The sequence below is a fragment of the Artibeus jamaicensis genome, unplaced genomic scaffold (genome assembly GCF_021234435.1).
Source record: "Artibeus jamaicensis isolate MK-2021 breed Jamaican fruit bat unplaced genomic scaffold, CSHL_Jam_final contig_391, whole genome shotgun sequence".
NCBI lineage: Eukaryota > Metazoa > Chordata > Mammalia > Chiroptera > Phyllostomidae > Artibeus > Artibeus jamaicensis.
Window position 1 is genome coordinate 17,971,179 of NW_026521814.1, and position 18,644 is coordinate 17,989,822.

General features: G+C 38.8%; 1 protein-coding gene across 1 annotated transcript in view; it reads right to left on the bottom strand.

Annotated features, from left to right (window-relative positions):
* Positions 1–18,644, bottom strand: part of CERKL (ceramide kinase like) — a 100,122-nt gene that overhangs the window by 23,496 nt on the left and 57,982 nt on the right. Inside the window, exons 3-4 of the mRNA XM_037130050.2 lie at positions 7,646–7,777; positions 542–605 (exon numbers count right to left, since the gene is read on the bottom strand). Coding sequence (XP_036985945.2) covers positions 542–605; positions 7,646–7,777 — 196 coding nt within the window. The remainder of the gene's footprint in view (positions 1–541; positions 606–7,645; positions 7,778–18,644) is intronic.

The following is an 18,644-nucleotide window of genomic DNA, read 5'->3' on the forward strand; positions in this document are numbered from 1 at the left end:
ATTGCAAGTGACAGTTCCCACTGCCCACTGTGAATGACACACTTATTGGGTAGCCACAAAATTAGAGAAGGTAATTAAAATTAATGTCTTGTGTTCATTCTGAAAATAATGTATTTGTTTTTATAAAATATTTACCCTCAATCAATCACAATCAAATAACTGGTGGGTCGCTATTAATACTCTCAATAGATTTGTAAGAGGGGATCAATGCTTTGCTAGGTACTCACAGGGTTCAAGCCAAGGACCCAGGACGATAGATGCAATACATGTACATTAGGTAAGTATAGGCTGGGACACTGTAGTTTCTCAGGGCTTATCATTAAATTTCTCCTTCTGCTTTCCTAGGCCTGATCTCAAGAAGTGGACGATTGTCATTAATTGATTATCATTAATTGTTATTACGCAGATATGAAAGAAATAGAGCCGAATTACATATATCACAAATACTTCAAAATACCAAGTCCCAAATATATAGCTAAAAAACTAAAACATTTAATAACATTAAGCTCTATGAAAAATATAGATTAATAATATAACCTACCCATCGAATTCCTGCAGTTCGCACTCCTTTAGTAGTGACAGAGCATGCCCTTCATATTCCGTTACTATTTTAAAAAATAAATAAAAACACAAAAAGTGAAAGTGTTAAACAACGATCTATACTTTTTAACTTGGTCTGGCAAAATAATATGAAAAATATATGGTCAGGTCATAAACCATTTATTCTTGAATATGTATATTTTAATCACGAGAAAGAAAGAGGATTAAGTGTTACTTCCCTGATGCGTTTTATAGCTTTATGTAAAAGAAGGTCATATACTTGTTCCAACTACATAAGTCATGGGGGGACATTCCACACAGAACAGTTGGGCAATTTATCTTGGTGCCTCTCCACTTAGTGTTCCCTAAATAAGACACATTTCTTTAAAATCAGAAGCCTAAGAGCAGGAGTATTTTGAAAATAAGGCACATTGGCTGGCATCAAGCAGTCGATGTTAAATCGCTTTGGCAACCTTACACGAATAAATTAGTAGAAAGGTTAGTGTAAGATTTACATGCTAGAAGAACGTGTATCTGGAACTGCTAGACTACAAAGAGGAGGAGGAGGAGTTGGATGTGAAAATATGAAGCAACGCCAACACCAGTGACAACTGATCCAGCGCTGAGGAGGGTGGCACAGTCCCACCAGAGCTGCATCCTCGGAGGAAAGGAATCTGTCACTCCCTGTCGCTGTCTCTGCAGTGATGACGCCCTGTGCAGTATTGTAAATGCCAGTGAAGACAGGGTGAACTGGCACGCTGCAGATGGCACCAAGCATCCCAGCCACATTTTGCATTTTCTAGGGCAGCTCTGCCAGGAGAGACAGCCCAGCTGTATCCACCCATCAAAGATTTCTGCTGACTGACATGACACTGCAGATGGATTTTTTGTGTAAGAATGTGCATCATTATATGCAAGATTACATTAATCTTTCATGCCTGTCTGTCCCTGGTGCCAGCATGGTTCGAGCTTTTCCTGCAATGGTTTTAGATATTCTTAAAAAGTATTAGTCTTGGTGTCTAAAAGAATCACTCTGTATCCAGCAGCATTACTTTGTAATTCTCCCATAGCTTATTCAAATGTATTATATTCGCGTGAATAAAACCTCTCTGTGTGACATGCCACTCAAAAAAAGGCTATAAGCTTGTAAGTTTAAGTTATTGTAAATGATTTCATATTGATCATTTATTCATAACCGCAGTCAGTAGTTGCAACCTTAAATGCAAAATAATAAAATATTTACATACACGCCTTAAAAATAGTAAAGAATATTATGAAGAAATAGTTATGCTGAGAATCAGCTTATCAAGCCTTGCTTTCATACTAAAGCTTACTTTAGAAAAGCTTTTCAAACCCAAGCTACATTTTAAAGCTACAAAATTAGCTTGAAAATAATGTCATGGCTGATTGCCCTTTTTATTTAGGTACAATATGAAATAATAGTTCACTTTTCCTTTTATCTTGCAGGTAGAATTTGATTATACACTGACAGAAATTACCCAAGAAGAATAATTTTTAAGTGACACTGTATATAAGTTAAATAAAATCACACAGCTGGAAGAAAGAGACAGAAAAGATGAAACAAGACTGATCACAATATATTAGGACAAAATAAATAAAGTCTTTGATCTCAGGGAGTTTGCATTTTGGAGAAAGAATGTACACTAATTTTTTAAACATACAATATTAAGTAGTAGTAAGTGGTTATAAAGAAAAATAATGTAGGAGAAATGAGAGAGTAATCTGGATTACTATTTAGATATAGTAGAAGTCAAAATATGTATTTAGATGGGATATTGTGGGCTCTGGAATCAGAAAAAGCCAGATCCAAATCATGCTGCTCCCGATGAACATAGAGAGTGGACCGCTGGGCAAACGCGCTTCCACAAGGTTTCTGGCCTCCTCTTTCATCTGTCCCTTTCCAACAAGGCTCATACCCGATGCCCCTTCTACACAGGAAATTCAGAGTCTCTGTTATTTCCCCGTCTTCAAACATGGTTCTCACTGCTGGGATCCCCCATCCTTACCTTCAGTTCAAATATTACTTCCCCAGGTTGACAAAGCTGGAAGAGAGTAATGTCTTGAGGTTGATATTGAATGTTGATGAGAAAATGGGCTAAAGTAAAATCAAGCGATTTCATTTAGGTTTAAGGAAACCTTTTTTGGTCTCGTGATAAAATTATATAATTGGATTGAATGCTGAAAATGTCATTTTCTTTCCTGTCTTGTAGGTGCTTCAAACTTAGTAAACTAAAAAAAGGAATCCATCATTTTCACCTTTAAATACATTTTTTTCTCAACTATATTATTCCGTTTGTGTTCCACAATGCACTCCCCATTGCCTAAGACAGGCAAATGACTTCTTCCTAGATTATCCCCTCCTTCACTCTCTACAACCACTGCATGGTCAAGGTCTGTTGCTTCTGGCTTTAATTATTCTGCAGCACCCCAGCATCCCAAAGCCAATGCCCTACATATAGTCACCACCCTCTGTAACGTGTAGACGGCAACAGCCTCCTCTCCTGGCTCTCTGTAACCTTTATCCCACTCTAGCTGGAATGACCTTTCTCAAATGTATATTTAATCATATTACTTCCCAACATAAACTCCACTCATGACTCTCCACTCTCCCCAGGGATAAAGTTCCAACTTCCTAACTGGCATCTGATTATTAGAAATGGGATTGGCCATTTACATCCACAATTATTTAAAGGATAATGAGAAGAACTCTTTATCTAGAATTTTCTCTCTCATTAGCTGGCTACAATGCAAGAATATCTACCACCCAGAATTTTAATCAGAAGCAGGTAAAAATAGAAGTGAGTAAATGCCTCAGCCTGCTAACATCTTTTGTGACTCAGTTTTCTTAACATTGCCTTGCTTTCTACTGGGTGATATAAGGAGTAACAGGAGGCATCTCCAAAGAAGAGAAGGTTTCAGTTAGAGATACAAAGAATCAAAGGGAAACAATTCAAAGAGGAGAGTCGGTAAGAGTTAGACGCAAGGAGGGAGAAAAAAGAAAGTGACAATAAACTTCGCTTTCTTGACAATCCTGCCCAGGGCCAGACAGGAAGTAAAAATTATCTGGTGACCAACTGAGCACTCCTATGGGCCCTGAGCTGGCAAAGATCAAAGCTGCATTCAGAGGAGAATCTTTGACCGTAGTAATGACAATGAGCATGACATGGGTTAGCAGTCCTTTGTGAATACAAAGATTGACTGAAGGGGATAGAATTGCCTGTCACGAACGAGGGAGATCAAGGATAGTTTCTGTATCTGTTTTCAAATATCTCAATGACTCTTATACAGAAGATGGGACATATTTATTTCACTTATTATGTATTACCACAAAAGATAACACTGACTCTAGTAGACAAAAGTAACAAGGAGGCAGATGTCAGCTCCCAGATTCTCCAAGTTATGCAGTTTATGCCTTGCACAAAGGCATCGGGCCGAAGAGGCAGGTGGGCTTGCAATCCAGCCGTACACCTACCCAACCTGCTGGGAGATCTCAGCTAGACCAGCCCAGCAGGGCACCTTTTCCAAAGTCAGCACAAAGACGGTGTCCTTTTTTAATCTGCACAAAAACACAGGGACCCTGAATCAGGATAAGACTGTCTGTTGGCACTGTCCCCTAATGGCACACATGGACTCAGTCACAGGGTGCTGGGCCAAGGCTGGGTGCTCATCCCCGAGGAAGGTCACACCCCTGCCCTCTACCTCATGGCGGAAACTGAACCAGAGGGGCTCCATGTTCTTTCCAGTTTGATTTCTCTGCTGCCTTGGCGTTGTCACTTTATTGATCTTAGAATTATTCTATAAGTCTAGGATCTCTCGAAATTCCTCTTCCCTTTAATGTTCTGACTCCTAAGGTTGTCTTTGATACCAAGTTATTGGGCAAAATAATTCAGTTCTTTCCAGCTTCTTCCAGAAGTTTTTCTGAACCTTTATGAGATAAGAGACTGCACTGGTGATGGGAGTAAGCAACATTAGTCCATCTCGTTCTACAGATGCTGACATGCGTTCAGACACAGTTGGGGTTTCAGCACAGGCACAGTGAAAAAAGTAAGTGTATTTGCATGAATGAGATGGGGAGTTTAAAAGAAATTCATAGAAAAAATTAAATGAATATATCTAGCTATAATTTTTCAAATCCTGCCTCATTTGTACAGCACTATCTTCTAATGAACTAATCATTATAGAGAATGTCTTATGTAATTCAAATTCCATTTGGACTCAGCAATGTCCAAAGATACACTGAAATAATAATAATCACACTGGACATGCAGAAAGTATATGCTCTTTCTGTTTTACCCTTGAAGATAATTATTCTTTCAAATGAAGTGCAAATTGAATCTGACCATTACATGATTTTATGAAACTGAAATGCACAGCATTATGACATTTCTACAGCACTTCATAATATAAAGGGCAGTTTCAAATATATTACCTTATTCAAAGTACAAAACTACACCCTGAAAATACGCAGGAGGATTCTAAAACTTTTTGAGTATCCATGTGTTTATTCGGTCTTTTGCACAAAATATAAAACATTTTTATATAAATATTTAGCCAATATCTATTCTGAAATGCTCCTATAAGTAAACGATGCAATTTTATAACTTTGCCTGTAGGAGGAGTGTGAGGCAACTAATAATTAGGGGTTCTGCACAAATATGTAGACTCTAAATTTGCTTCATGTAATATTCCAATTTTATTTTACATCACACTAAACAACATGCAATAACATTAACAAATTTAGGGGAGGGAAAGCCCTTGAGCATCTCATTTGTCTCTCCAATACAACCTTTTTAAGAAGGAAACCACATTCCCATCATTAGCTCTGCCTCACGTCAGACTCCTGTACCAGTTTCCGGTCCTCGCATCCGTCTCTCTTCCTGTACGCTCCCTATTCAGCTGGCAGAACCCTTTCTGCTAAACCAGATTGCAACACTATGACAAAAAGTTTATACCAGCTCCAGATCAATGTCTGATGACCAAACCTGTGAGTGTAGCATAACGATCCATCCGTCATCTGGACGCAGACTTCCTGTAGCGTACACTGCTGGGAGCCTTTCCAAAAGCCCATCTGCCCGATTTATCTCCCTACTAGAACCCAGATTCAGCTCGGTATTCTCAGCCTTCAGGAAAAGGGGGTACCACCTTCAGCCTATGGGAAGGTTCTGGACAGTTAAGAGAGTGATTGTTCCAGGTTGGGCATACATACTCTATTGTCAAACTAAAAGGAAGAAATTAGAATCCTCGTTCAAGATTAAAGCATGGTGGATCTCTCACATACATATTTATTCAAATACATATTATGAGATTTATTCAAATTTCACCCTACTACATTTGAACAAAGAAAAATCCAATCCACAAGCAACCATTTTATGATGATGGAAGAGACCAGATTGAAGGTGAAGTCAAAACTGAAAGGTAGAGCAAAAGAACACCCAGGATATCGTGGGTGCAACACACACGCGCCCTGCTGGGATGTGCTGGCTGGCTGGCCTTCCTTCCCTCACCTTCCTTCTGCTGCCTCTGCTCCGAGAACCGTTACTCACCTCCTCTGACACTCGAGAGCTGCCCAGTTCAAATACTTTGAGTCTTTCAAAGACTCAAAGTCTTAATATCACCCTTTCAGACTCCATACTTTTATGTTATCCCAATTATATTTATTTTAAATCTCTATTTGACTCTCTAATAAACTACAGGTCACTCAAGAACAGGTAGTATAGCTTATTCATCTTGCATTCTGCACAGTGTTTAACACAAATCATTCAACAGGAGCTTCTTGACCTGAATCATATATACTAATATCCACGTAAAACTGGATATTAAATTAAAATAAACTGAAACAAAAGCAACATAATTGAGTTTGCCAGTAAGTTTACTCCACTTTTAATTGTGTCATCCTAATATGAATTTCGAACTTGTCCTTCGGCCAGTCTTTGAACACCTTCAGTAGGAAGGAATGATAGATCTGAACGGTTTCTTTTTCTTACCCATCACCCAAACCAAGAGCCACAAAGAAGAAAGGTAACCTCCTACACTATGATTTTAATTCAGAAATTCCTTTGTGTTTTTTATGGTAGTTTCTCTTCAACTTCCATTGTCGTAGATAGATGCCTTTTCTCTTATTCTTAGAAACTTCTTTCTACCCCAATTCATGAAGTCATGGGGTGCGGGCTTCACTAACCTGAGGAACATTGTGAGACCCCCTTCCCTGCAGCTGAGCAAAGCCAGGGGCTCTGGGCCCCACCTCCAGGAGTTTGTACCTGGGATTGGAAATCCCCCACACACTCTGGCCTTGTCTCCTGAGTGAGCTCATTACTCAATGCTCTTCATAAATTAAGACGTGCTATAAATGTTATGTAGCAAAGCTACATAGAGATAGAACCAGAAGAATTGAGGTGTGATTACCAATAGCATCCACCCTCCTTCTCAGTCCACCCTCCCTGTGGGAAAAATAATCTTATCTAAAAAAAAAACATTTGGTCACCATATTCAAAAGATGAAAATTATTTTACTAATATTCTTCCTATTAACTTCATAAGTAGCAAATTTCTATTTTCCTGGGTATAAACCTAAGCACCTTTATTATTTGAGTCAATGGATTTAAGCTCTGGCCTCTCTGAATTCACCTAAAACCAGCAGTTCAGTGCTGAGTTTTGACCTAACCAGCAGGGGTCAGAGTCAGAACAAAAACCACCCAATGAAGGATTCCATGGACAGGCATCAAACATGAAAGTGAGCAAAAATCAACTGCTTGCCAAACTGCAGAAATAACGTGTCAACAGCAAACATGCTCATGAAAATGTCGAAAAATGTATCGTTCCCTTTAAAGTGATACCTAATAATTTTTAAAGCCTGACAAATGTTTTAAAGAGAAAATACTAATATTCTAAACAAAATATCACAAAAAGAAAAAATAATTAAATTTATAATCCTGAAGCTGGCTGAGGTAGAGGTTATAGAAAAATTTAGAAGATCACTAGGTGTTTCTGTAGTGTCCTAAATTTAGATTAATAACAGAGTCAGGTCATTTTGCTTCCTTAAGTATACTTTTTTTACATGGCAAAATTACATTCTGAAAATGACTTACTTGTTACGTCAGTCTTTATTCCTGCAATCTTCAACAGTGGTTCAACCTTCTCATAATAGACATGGGTGGCTTCTCTCTTGTGGCTTTGGGGATTAAGGAGTATTTTTAATGACGTTGGTCTGTTTGAAAAACCTAGAGGCAAGCATGAAGACACAGTTAGAGTCTCGCCAGCATTTTTTAATTCACTTTAAAACCACATACTAAGTCCAATTAGAATGTTATATGGCTATTTAAATAGTATTTGTATTCTTTAGTTGAAATTCTTATAAGTTTTCCTGAAAATGGCATTATATTTAAACATTCATATTTCCTACTAGTGAAATAGAAATATCCCTCTTAACATAAATTATGAGTTATAACAAAGCATTTAATTTATGGAGGAAGATGTGAATTAAATAAACTTTGTGAATATTAGGCAATGTTTTTGTGTATTTACCAAATCACAAATCATATATCATGTTCCTTTAGCATTTGTTTCTGGGGAGAAAAACAAAGGGCTGTAATGAATAGAAAAGTCTATTTCCTCTTCTTGCATAAATATGCTCATAATTGAACAGGGCATTCTGGTGACTTCAAGGCTACCCAGGCCTGACCTGTGGGGTGGAGGAGAGCACAGAGCGCAGGGTCAGGGCCAGGAGCCAGAGCAATGCATGCTGGGAGCTAAACAGAGAGCTTAGGTCGAAGTTCAAGCCTGACAAGGAGCCAGGGGAAAAGGACTCTTCCCCAGGGAACTGGGAGAGCAACCCCTCTCAAGCGGGGATTCGATGATAGTGCTGCCTCACAGTTGGGGCTGAGATTTGATACTACAATTTTCTGGGCTCACAAGATGTTTATCCCTTAGAACCCAGTTGGAGCAGGTGCAAGCAAATCTGTTGTTAGGAAGAGGCAGGAGGGACAGAGGAGCCAAAAGAAAGCTGATGACCACTTCCTGGTAAGCTGCTGTCGCAAGGCCAGGAGTCAAGGTTAAAAAAGCAGATACTAATGTCCATTTTTAATAAAGCCATCACTAAAGTCAAATGAAAAATGTTCACTACACCCAAGTCAGCACTTCAAGTACAGAAAATCTCATTTGACATTCCCATCTTATTTGACATAATTAAACTTTTCAATAGTGCATACCATTTTGAATTCAGGGAGAGTTGGGATGAGGAAGTAACAGAATCTTACTGAACTCCTTACCTGCTCTGTAATTGCCCCTGAGGTCCCTTTTATGGTAAGAGGCCTCTGTCAGTCTCCTAATCACCCAGTCCCAAAACCTCAAATCCATGAGCAATTCCTTCTTTTTCAACACCAACATTCACATGAGTGCCCAGGTTCAGAACATGGTAACTACTTCCTTCCATTCCTCCCACCCCTCCTGGCTGGCACCCTCTGGCTAGTGTTCCCCAGGCGCCTAGCACAGGAACTGTGGTGTTCTCTTTCCATCCCAGCTCTGACCAGCCCTGTGTTGGTCTAAAGGCACCATGGCTCACCGCTGTCTGCAGAGCAAGCCCAAACCTTCAAAATGACATTCAGCGTCCTCCCTGTACAAATTCCTACCCACCGTCTCTCCTCCCACACATGTTGAGAAACATTTATTGAGCATTTGTGCTGAGTGCTGGGGGGAGGGGCAAAGCAATTAAGATATGATTCATGCTTTAGAGGAAGAAGACTTATCCAGAAATAGAAGCAGCACAAGACAGAATGGACTTGTTAACAGAGTCACACAGTGCCATGGGGGCGTGAGAGCAGGGTGGTTAATTCCTATTAAGGATCTGGAAAAGGCTTCCTGGAGAAGGGACTATTTGATGTGGTTCTTGGCTCGTGCTGTTTCCACTAGTTAAAATTCCCTCCTTCCTCACAGCTCACCCTGCCCCTTAGCAAAAGAGCAGGGGTGGGACAATGGAGGAAATTCTAAGCAGTGCAGCTCGCACAGCAAATGCTCGCAGGAAGTGTTTCGCTCCACTTCAGCTTCTGCATCATCCCTGGGACCCATGCATTTGCCAAATACCAAGTATTCCAGGCCTTCCTTTGTTCAGACGGTTTTTCCTTCCCACTCCACCTTATCACCATTTCTCTAAAAGTTCTACCACTTTTTCCAAGCTCACTTCAAATACCACTTTCTCATTGAAGCCCTTCCCAATTACCAACAGAACTCACCTCTCTGGCTACTCACTCCCACTTTTCTCTACATGCCTCTATTAACTATTTTTAATAACACTTATATAAAACATTCTGATGAAATATCCACTATCTCATCTTCAGACTCCCACTGGCCAAACCTGGACAATACAAATGGAAATAAGACAGTAATATATCACACTAACGGGGAGAAGGGAAAACGCTGTCTTATAGTAGAATGACAACTAATAAATATGGGAGAACTTACAGAGTTAGAAAATAATTGTTTTCAACCACCAAAACAACAATGATTCAGACAAGAATCAGCAATGGATACTATAACCATCAGCGACAGCCAGTTGGGGAACAAAATATTTACTTATTCTTAAACCCTGTCCCTCTTTACTGTTCTCATTACAGAAGAGGTAAAAATGTCCCCATTTACAGTGAGGAAAGCTAATAGACATTGCCTTGGTTGAGTGGTCAAAATTAACAATGCCCTTAATGGTAACACAGATACATATGCCTGATGATACGCAACACAGCCCTGAGAACACAGCACCACTTCTGTGGTGCTCCTCCCCAAAATTCATAATGTGGACCTAACATGATAAAACACTCAGACAAACACAAACTGAGGAGCATTCTTCAAATAAAACTGCCTTAAACTCCTTTTTTAAAAAAACCAAAGCCATGAAAGACAAAGGGAAGCAGAGCACCTATTCCAGATTCAAGAAGGTTAAAGTGATGACAACTAAATGCAATGTGTGATTCTGGATCAGGTATGACAATTTTTTTTAAAGTTAGATTCCAGATATATTTAAAAGGGAAAGCTGATAGGAATTGTTTGCTTTTTGGATATGGCCTGAGAAAGAGAACAGTCAAAGAGGAGTCAAATGTGTGTCTGGATGAAGGGAAGTGAGGACATAAGAGGGGTGAGGACTAGTGAGAAAGGGGTAGAGTCTATAAATTGTGCTCTCAGTGAAGCTGAGGGATTTCAGAAGTTGGGAGAGCAGAACAAGTGGGCTAGGAAGACAGAGCGCATGGAGGGTAAGATGCTTGAAACTGAGACTGAGTTACAGCTCATCATAACAAGATTTGATGAGCTTCCTTATTCATCAGAATTACCTGAAGGGCTTATTAAATGCAGACTTCTGGGTCCTGGTCCCAGTGTTTTGGACTCAGTAGTCTGGGGTGGGGTCTGAGAGTTCACCTTTATGACAAGTTCCTAGGTGATATGGACAATATTGGTCTGGGGACCCCACTTAGAGAACCACTAGATCAAGAAATATGATTATGGGAGGAGGTGGGTCAAGTGAAATGCAGTTCAAGGTCTTTGAAAAAGAAGACAACAAAAACAGAACTTCTACAAAACACACACAATTATGACTGCAGTAGTGCTGAAAGGAGTGACATAATAGGAACTAAGTCTTCAGAGCTGGGAGAAGAACACAGTAGTTTGCACTGGACTGAACAAGTAGTGGAGCTGGTGGTGTCTGATGGGTTGAGCTTCAATGCCAAGGACTTTTAAGACAGCAGACTGAGAAAATGGTCCCAGAATAACAGTGAGCTGCAAGGAAGACCTTGGAACGCTGACAACACCTCTAGAACCAGTTGTATGAAATCTATGGATTCTGGAAGACCAAGAAAACAGCCACCACCTGGGAGGACTGTCTACCTGACAAATAATCCAATGTCTCTTTCATAAGTCAATGTCAAAATAAAGGTGAGGGATGGAATGGTTTAGCTTAAATACATTTGCTGCGAGGAATAATCCTTGATTGGACACTTGGTTGGTACAAATCAGCTATAAAAGGCATTTGGGAAAATATGGGAGTAGTTTCAATATGGGCCAGGTATTAGATGATAGTAAGTAACTATTATCCAGAATGATATTTGAATATTTGTTAAATGTTTTTTTAAAACATACATACTGAACTATTTCTGGGAGAAATGTCATGATGTCTAAAATTTACTATGAAACACAATGACAAAATAAGGTGTTTGAAGCAGATATAGAAAAACATTAAGAACTGTAGAAACTAGGTGGTAGAAATATAGGTACCCATTGTAATATTTTTTATATGTTTGATATTTTCTCATAATATACTGAAAAATATCTTGTTATCATCCTTGACTTTTTCTCTCAATATAGCCCATATCCACTAAGTCAATAAACCTCACCAGTTCTGTCTTCAAAACCAATCCAAATCTGACCTCTTCACATCACCGCCCCTGCTCCTACCCTGCTCTGAGTCACCGTCTCATTTGGATTACGCCCACCCTCCCTTAACCAGCCTCCTGCTTCCATCCTCTCTCCCGCTCAGTCTGTTCTCCACCTGGTAGCACAGGGGATATCATGTCACTCTTCTGCTTAAAATGCCCAAGTGCCCCCTCCATTTTCCCCAGAATAAAAGTCAAAAACCAAATAAAGCTGGCAAGATCCTTCATGCTTTACTCCCAGTCACTTCTGTGACCTTGTTTTTCATTACTTTGCTCCCTGCTGACCTGACTCTGTACAAGGCTTTCTTGCTCAACCTTTTGCATTCACTGTTCCCTCTGCTTGGAACACATGTTTCTTAGATATCCATATGGCTCCATTTTTCCCATTACCTTTTCTTTTTTATAAATCTGTACGTGTTTCTTTTTCTCTCTTTTTAAAAAGTTAACCTTTATTGTATTTTTTCCATTATCATTTAGCCCTTTTATATCCCCCCTGCCCCCAGCAATCAATCACCACACTGTTGCCGGGTCCATGAGTCCTTTTTCCTTTTCACTCAATCCCTCCACCCACTAACCACCCTCCCCTCCCCACCCCCAGCTGTCATCTGCTCTCTCTGAGTCTGTCTCTGTTTTGATTATTAGTTCAGTTTGTTCATTAGATTCCACATATGAGTGAAATCATATGGTGTTTGTCTTTCTCTGACTGGCTTATTTCACTTAGCATCATGTTCTCCAGGTCCATCCATGCTGTCACAAAGGGCACAATTTTCCTTTTACTTACAACTCTCTTCTAAAACTTCACAGCCAATAAATCTACCCTTGATCATTGCCACATAACAGCAAATACTTTCATCCCATTGCCTGGTAGTACTTACCATCACATGACATCATAGAAATATAATTAATGTTTTCAATTTCTTTTTCATATAGACTAAATGCCTGTGTCCCCCAGAATTTCCATGTTGACAGCCTAATTCCCAATGTGAGGTATTAGGAGGTAGGGCCTTTGGGAGGTGATTAAGTGATGAGAGTAGAACTGTTATGAATGGGATTAGTGCTCTTCAAAAAGAGACCCCAGTGAGCTCTCCAGCTCTCTTTCAGCCACGTGGAGACAGAGCAAGAAGAGGGCTCTCACCGGAACCTGACCATGCCGGCACCTTAAACTCAGACTTCCAGCTGCTAGGACTATGAGAAATAAATTCCTTGTAAGCCACCCAGTCTATGGTACTTTGTCATTTCAGCCCAAACAGACTGAGACACCCAGCTACCACTGGAAGCTAAGCTACCTGAGGTCAAAGACTGTGTGGTTCTACTGTGTTACTAGTTCCTAGAATGGTACATGGCATATAGTAGATATCGCCTACACACATGTATGTACATATGTGTATATGTGTACATATCAACACTTGTAGATATATACATATATACCTGTGTATAAAATATGTATTGAATTAATGGTCTTTTAAAATAAACTAAAAGTTAAAGAAAAATAAATTATAAACTGCAATTCCAATTGTGTTAAGAAACAAAATATCAATCCTGCAAACAATCATTTAAGCAAAAAGCTTTCCTTTTTAAATTGCTGTGATGTAAAGGAAGTCCAGAAATGAAAACAGTTATATTAATTCCTAAAATAAAACCAGAGGGCTAAAAGGCCAATACTTCACAAAGAACCAAAGATTTATAAAAATATATGATTTTTGCAATAGGCATTTAAATCCTTTGAAAGAAACATTAGGCATGTAAAAGCTAACAACCTCATTGCTGCCAAATTAAGCTTTTAAAAAATAAAAATTCAATCCCTATCTCATACTCCCCATAGCTACAATTTTTAAACCAACAGAAGAATTATATTTCAGAGCTGGTGAAATCTCTTCTAAATTAAATTTTACAGCAGCAATGAAAGTAAATGCTGACCTTTCTGCTCAGAACCTAAAATAAATTAGGTTGCCTTCCACAAATACACTATTAGTTATAGGAAAAATCAGAACGTGACCCTGGAATAAACTGACCTTAGTCTACATGGCACTGATTGGTTTTGAAAAGTAACCTCAATTGTCATATCCTAGGCTTACACTCAGTGCCATCCCTCAGCCTCAACAGGGCACTTGGTGCTTCCTCATTTCACAAGAGAAGGAAAAGGCAAAGAAGCGGGTCGCCACAGGTGTGGTTCTGGTGAGTGAAGATGCTGCTGAAACCAAATTCACCATCTGAGACTGTCAAATGGTTAGATCAACCTACCCTTCATGAAAAGAACTATAATATAACAAGAGAAAAGCATTTGGAGACGTTGAAAACTAGGTTAGGAAGGTATTAAAGAGGAGAGAACTCTTTGAATTTTAAGAAATTTTATTTACTTGTGTATTTATTAATAAAAAGATTAATTTTGTTCATGAGAAAATAGACATGTGCAACCTGGCCCTCCTGCCCAAACACTAAATATTTCCATGTAATACAGCAATACAGTATATTATAAAGATTTATATAAAATCACAAGGTACAAAGGACTCTGTAAAAAATGTTTTTCAATATGACAAACTCAAAGCATCAGGCAATCATGACCTTGCCCTTCTTTTATCCCATGATGACAAACTGTTTAATATGAAAGTTGTATTGAGACACAGAGATCCCCTGAACTCCTTGACAAAACGAATTTCAAAGTGATAATTATTACTTATTCTTAATTTGACAATAGTACAAACATTCCCCAAATAGATCGGCAAAGATTAAAATATAGGTAGGATTCAACATCAACATGCAACTGACTTGGTCCTCAGTCCTTTGGTAAGCTCTCAATTCATACTCTAGAGTATAGACCTTTTAGCATGCCAGTTCCCAATGCACCAGCAATGTAAAACAGGATGGCCAACTGTTCGCCTGTTAGTAACAAATGTGCTAATATGTACTAGTTTAAACTTGATCTATCAGTGAGCCAATGAACCATGAAGGGTGGGGGTTAATCAGGGTGTTCTCCAAACAAAGGCTCCTGAGAGCTGCGGGGGACGCCACTCCCAGGCTCACATCTGTGCTGTTTGGAGAGCAGCACGATGGAAACGCATGGTGCTCATCAGCGTTAAGAGCCCAGAACCTTGTCACAGTCTTGTGTAAACTCACAACCACTTTATACAGAAAACCAACCAAACTGTTGCAAGGAACAAACCCAAACACGGGAAATAAAGACGTCAGTTTTGCCACAGTTCTCAGGAGCTATTAATATTAAACTATACCCAGTTAATGTGTAACAGTGATGGTAAAAACCTAGCCTTTCACCCATAAGATCTCATAACTTCCCAGCAGAGCTCAGAGCTGGAGATATTTTATATTAAATGCATCAATTTTACTTTACCATCAGCAAAAGTTTATGTGCATCTCTGCACATACAGATGAAAATAACTCTGCGCTATATGATTTAAAGTGACAAGCCCAATAACTTCTAAATTCACATGCAGCCCACCGATGAAACACATCTTCCTAACAGCTGAAATAGACTGAACAGCAATTAATAGAAAAAACTTCCTGCTGCTGGTATTACTCACCTCAATACTTCAGCATTTAAATAATAAAGGTGTCAAGACTATAGATAGAGCAAGAGTAAACAAGCAGAAAGCACAACAAAAAAAGAAAACAAATTCAACCAAATACATCATCCATTTATTTTTACCAGATTTTTGTAATCTGGTAAAGTGAATTTCAATTTTTTTTGCAAGACACTATCAAGCAGACCTATTTCACTAAACCATTTCCTCCAATTAAAAATTCAGAGTAGAAAGAAACACGTTACTGGCTTTAGAGAAAGTTGTGGGTTTTTTTCCTGCTCTTCTTAGAAGTAGACCACAGCATTAGCTGAAATAACTAATTAGCATTTAAATAGCACTAGATTAAAAAAAATCCAATTTGATAATTGTACATTAAAATCCTTCAGAAACTACAAAATTAACTATTAAAATGTTTGGGAATAATTTCATGAACACTTTTTAATTCAGTGATCTTTATCAGTTAGAAAGCTTTTTCACAATTATTTCTCTGGATCATGTGTGTGTATATCTTTTAAGGTTTTTACTTCTCTGCAGGGCCTCAAAATATACTGAAAAATCACAGTGTTTAGTATTCCAAGAACATATGTTCCACTGCAAAAATAAAGATTCTTGAAAAAATTTATGTATAAGTTGCCAAAGAAAAACCTGAGCTGAACAGTCAATAAAATGGTAAAAATAGATTTTATTCACAGCATTTATAATAGAAGGCTTCTATTATAGAGTCCTTCAGTCTCTATAACAGAAAAAGACCTCAGTATAGAGCTGGGTTCATTTGGGAATAAAAATTGGCAACTGAGAATTTATAGCAGAGGGAGGGGGTCAGTGAATGGAAAATTACTAAGAATCAGAGATAAGGGGGATTTGACTAAAACCACCTAACAGACCAGAGAGATCAGATATCTCCAGCAGGATGGTGGAGGATAGCGAACCTGAGCAGGTACTGAGGGTGATCAGATATTGGGAGGTGGCGGTTCTTCCTTTTACCGGAAAGTAGAAAGAGGCTTCAAAAAAGGCTCAGGAACCGGATGTGTATCAAAAATGACATTGCTTCGGGATTTCCGTTTTGGAAGACTATAGTAACTGCATGAAAAGTTTTGCCACATGCGTTCTGGTCCAAGATGTCAGTTCTCATTGAGTTGATTTACATTCGAAATACATGCTTTCAGTTTAGGATGCCAAAAAAAGAACCACCACCAAATCTTGAACTTATTTTAGTGGGTTTATTTTGGATAGAGGCATGGTTGCAGCTATTCTGAGCCAACTTTTGTATATTATATGACTGAGCAAATAGACAAAAGTTACTGGGAGGCAGGGTTCTTAGTATGGAAGAAGAGAAACAAGAAATAATCCTACAGGACTGGACTGGAATTAGAGTTATCAAATGTAAAAGTCCTGATTTCTAATCAGTATTTTCTAGCCCTGCCTGTTGCAAGAACCTAAAAGTTATCACAACGTAAGAGCTATGCACACACATAGCACTCAAATTTTGGTTTCCCAATACTGTTCCCACTAAAAGGAGGCAAAACTACTTAGAAAAATGGCTCGTTCCATGGCCAGGGCAGAAAAGGTAGCTGATAAGCCTGGAATATCCTGTGGTGCAAAAACTGAAGAAATGCTCACAAAATTGATGGCAGCAGGTTGAAAGGACATAGGAGTCAGCTTTAAGGGGTTCCTCCAAGTGTCTTCACCTCTACATCTCAAAGAAAACTCAATCTGTATAAAGGGAAACGGCTTGTCTTTTTCTTTAAAGCTGCCCCTTTATTTCGGTCCCAGGAGCTCACATACACCAGTGCAGGAAATTGAAGCCCGCTCTCCTCTCTTTCCACCCCCACTTGATCCAGCAGATTTCACAACAAAAACACTTTCATTCTTCTCTCATCTTCCAAGTCTGACAGATCTAAAATTTTCTGATCAGCTTCAATTATTACTTATAGACTGCTAGTTAACAAGAAAATGTTAGCAATTGCATAACATTAGTGAAATGATCTTAATATTAAATAATATTAATATATTTCATAATTAATATCAAATATTAAATATTTCAGAGCCAACCCAGCCCTCAAACATATAAAAAAGACTACATATGCATTAACCATGAATAACTACTTTGTTGGCACCTACCATATTTTGAGTTTTTATATATTTAATGCCCAATTACATATGCAGCCAGGAAAGCAGTAAAAGGAAACGCACGATCTGAGTAATAAATCAAAGATAGCAGCTAATAGACTCTACCAAGTTAAGAACAGATTCTCCTTGAAGCAACATTACAGATGGTGGTGTCCACTGCAGTGTGTCAGGAGAGTGTGGTGGACGAAGAACGTGGGCAGTGTAGCCAGATTGTGGCTTGAATCCCAGCTCCATAACTTCACAGTTATGTGACCTTGTACAAATTCTCCACCCCTCTATCTCCATATAAAAATGGTAATGATTGCAGTACCTGTCTTAGGGATGTTGTGAAAATGTTTTTTGGTATAATATGAAACAGTATACTTCCTGGCACAGCAAGAAATCATAATAATGATGATAATGATGAATTCCATTTATATAAATATATGTGTGTGTATGTGAGTCTAGTAGAATATACATATATTCTACTAGAGAATTGACAGTCCTTATCCTCCTCTTTGAAAAGATGATACTAAAACTTAGTCTTGATTTCGTGGGCTAACGGGTTTGGGACAGTGAATTCTTAAGAAGTTCAACAAAAAACTTAGAAGAGCTAAGCGGTAAGAAGAGTTACTTTTATCGAGTGCCTGCTGCTTGACACACATTACACATTTAAGTATCACAATAACCTAGCGAGGTTGTTATTGCCCACTTCACTTTACCGACCAGAGTCAAAAGGCTCAGAGAAGATAAGGTCCGCAGCCAAGTAAGTGGCAAAGCTGGGAACAAAACCCAGATTACCTAAGGGAAAATTCCATTGGTCACAATGCCACATTCGCAAACTCCACAATGATGCAATTGTCCTTCCAGAGAAAAGATGTGTATATATACACATTGGAATGCTATTCAGCCATGAGAAAGGGAAATGTCCTGCTATTCGTGACAACATGGATGGACCCTGAGCACATTATGCTAAGTGAGATAAGTCAGGGTGAGAAAGACAAGTATGGTATGATATCATTTATACATGG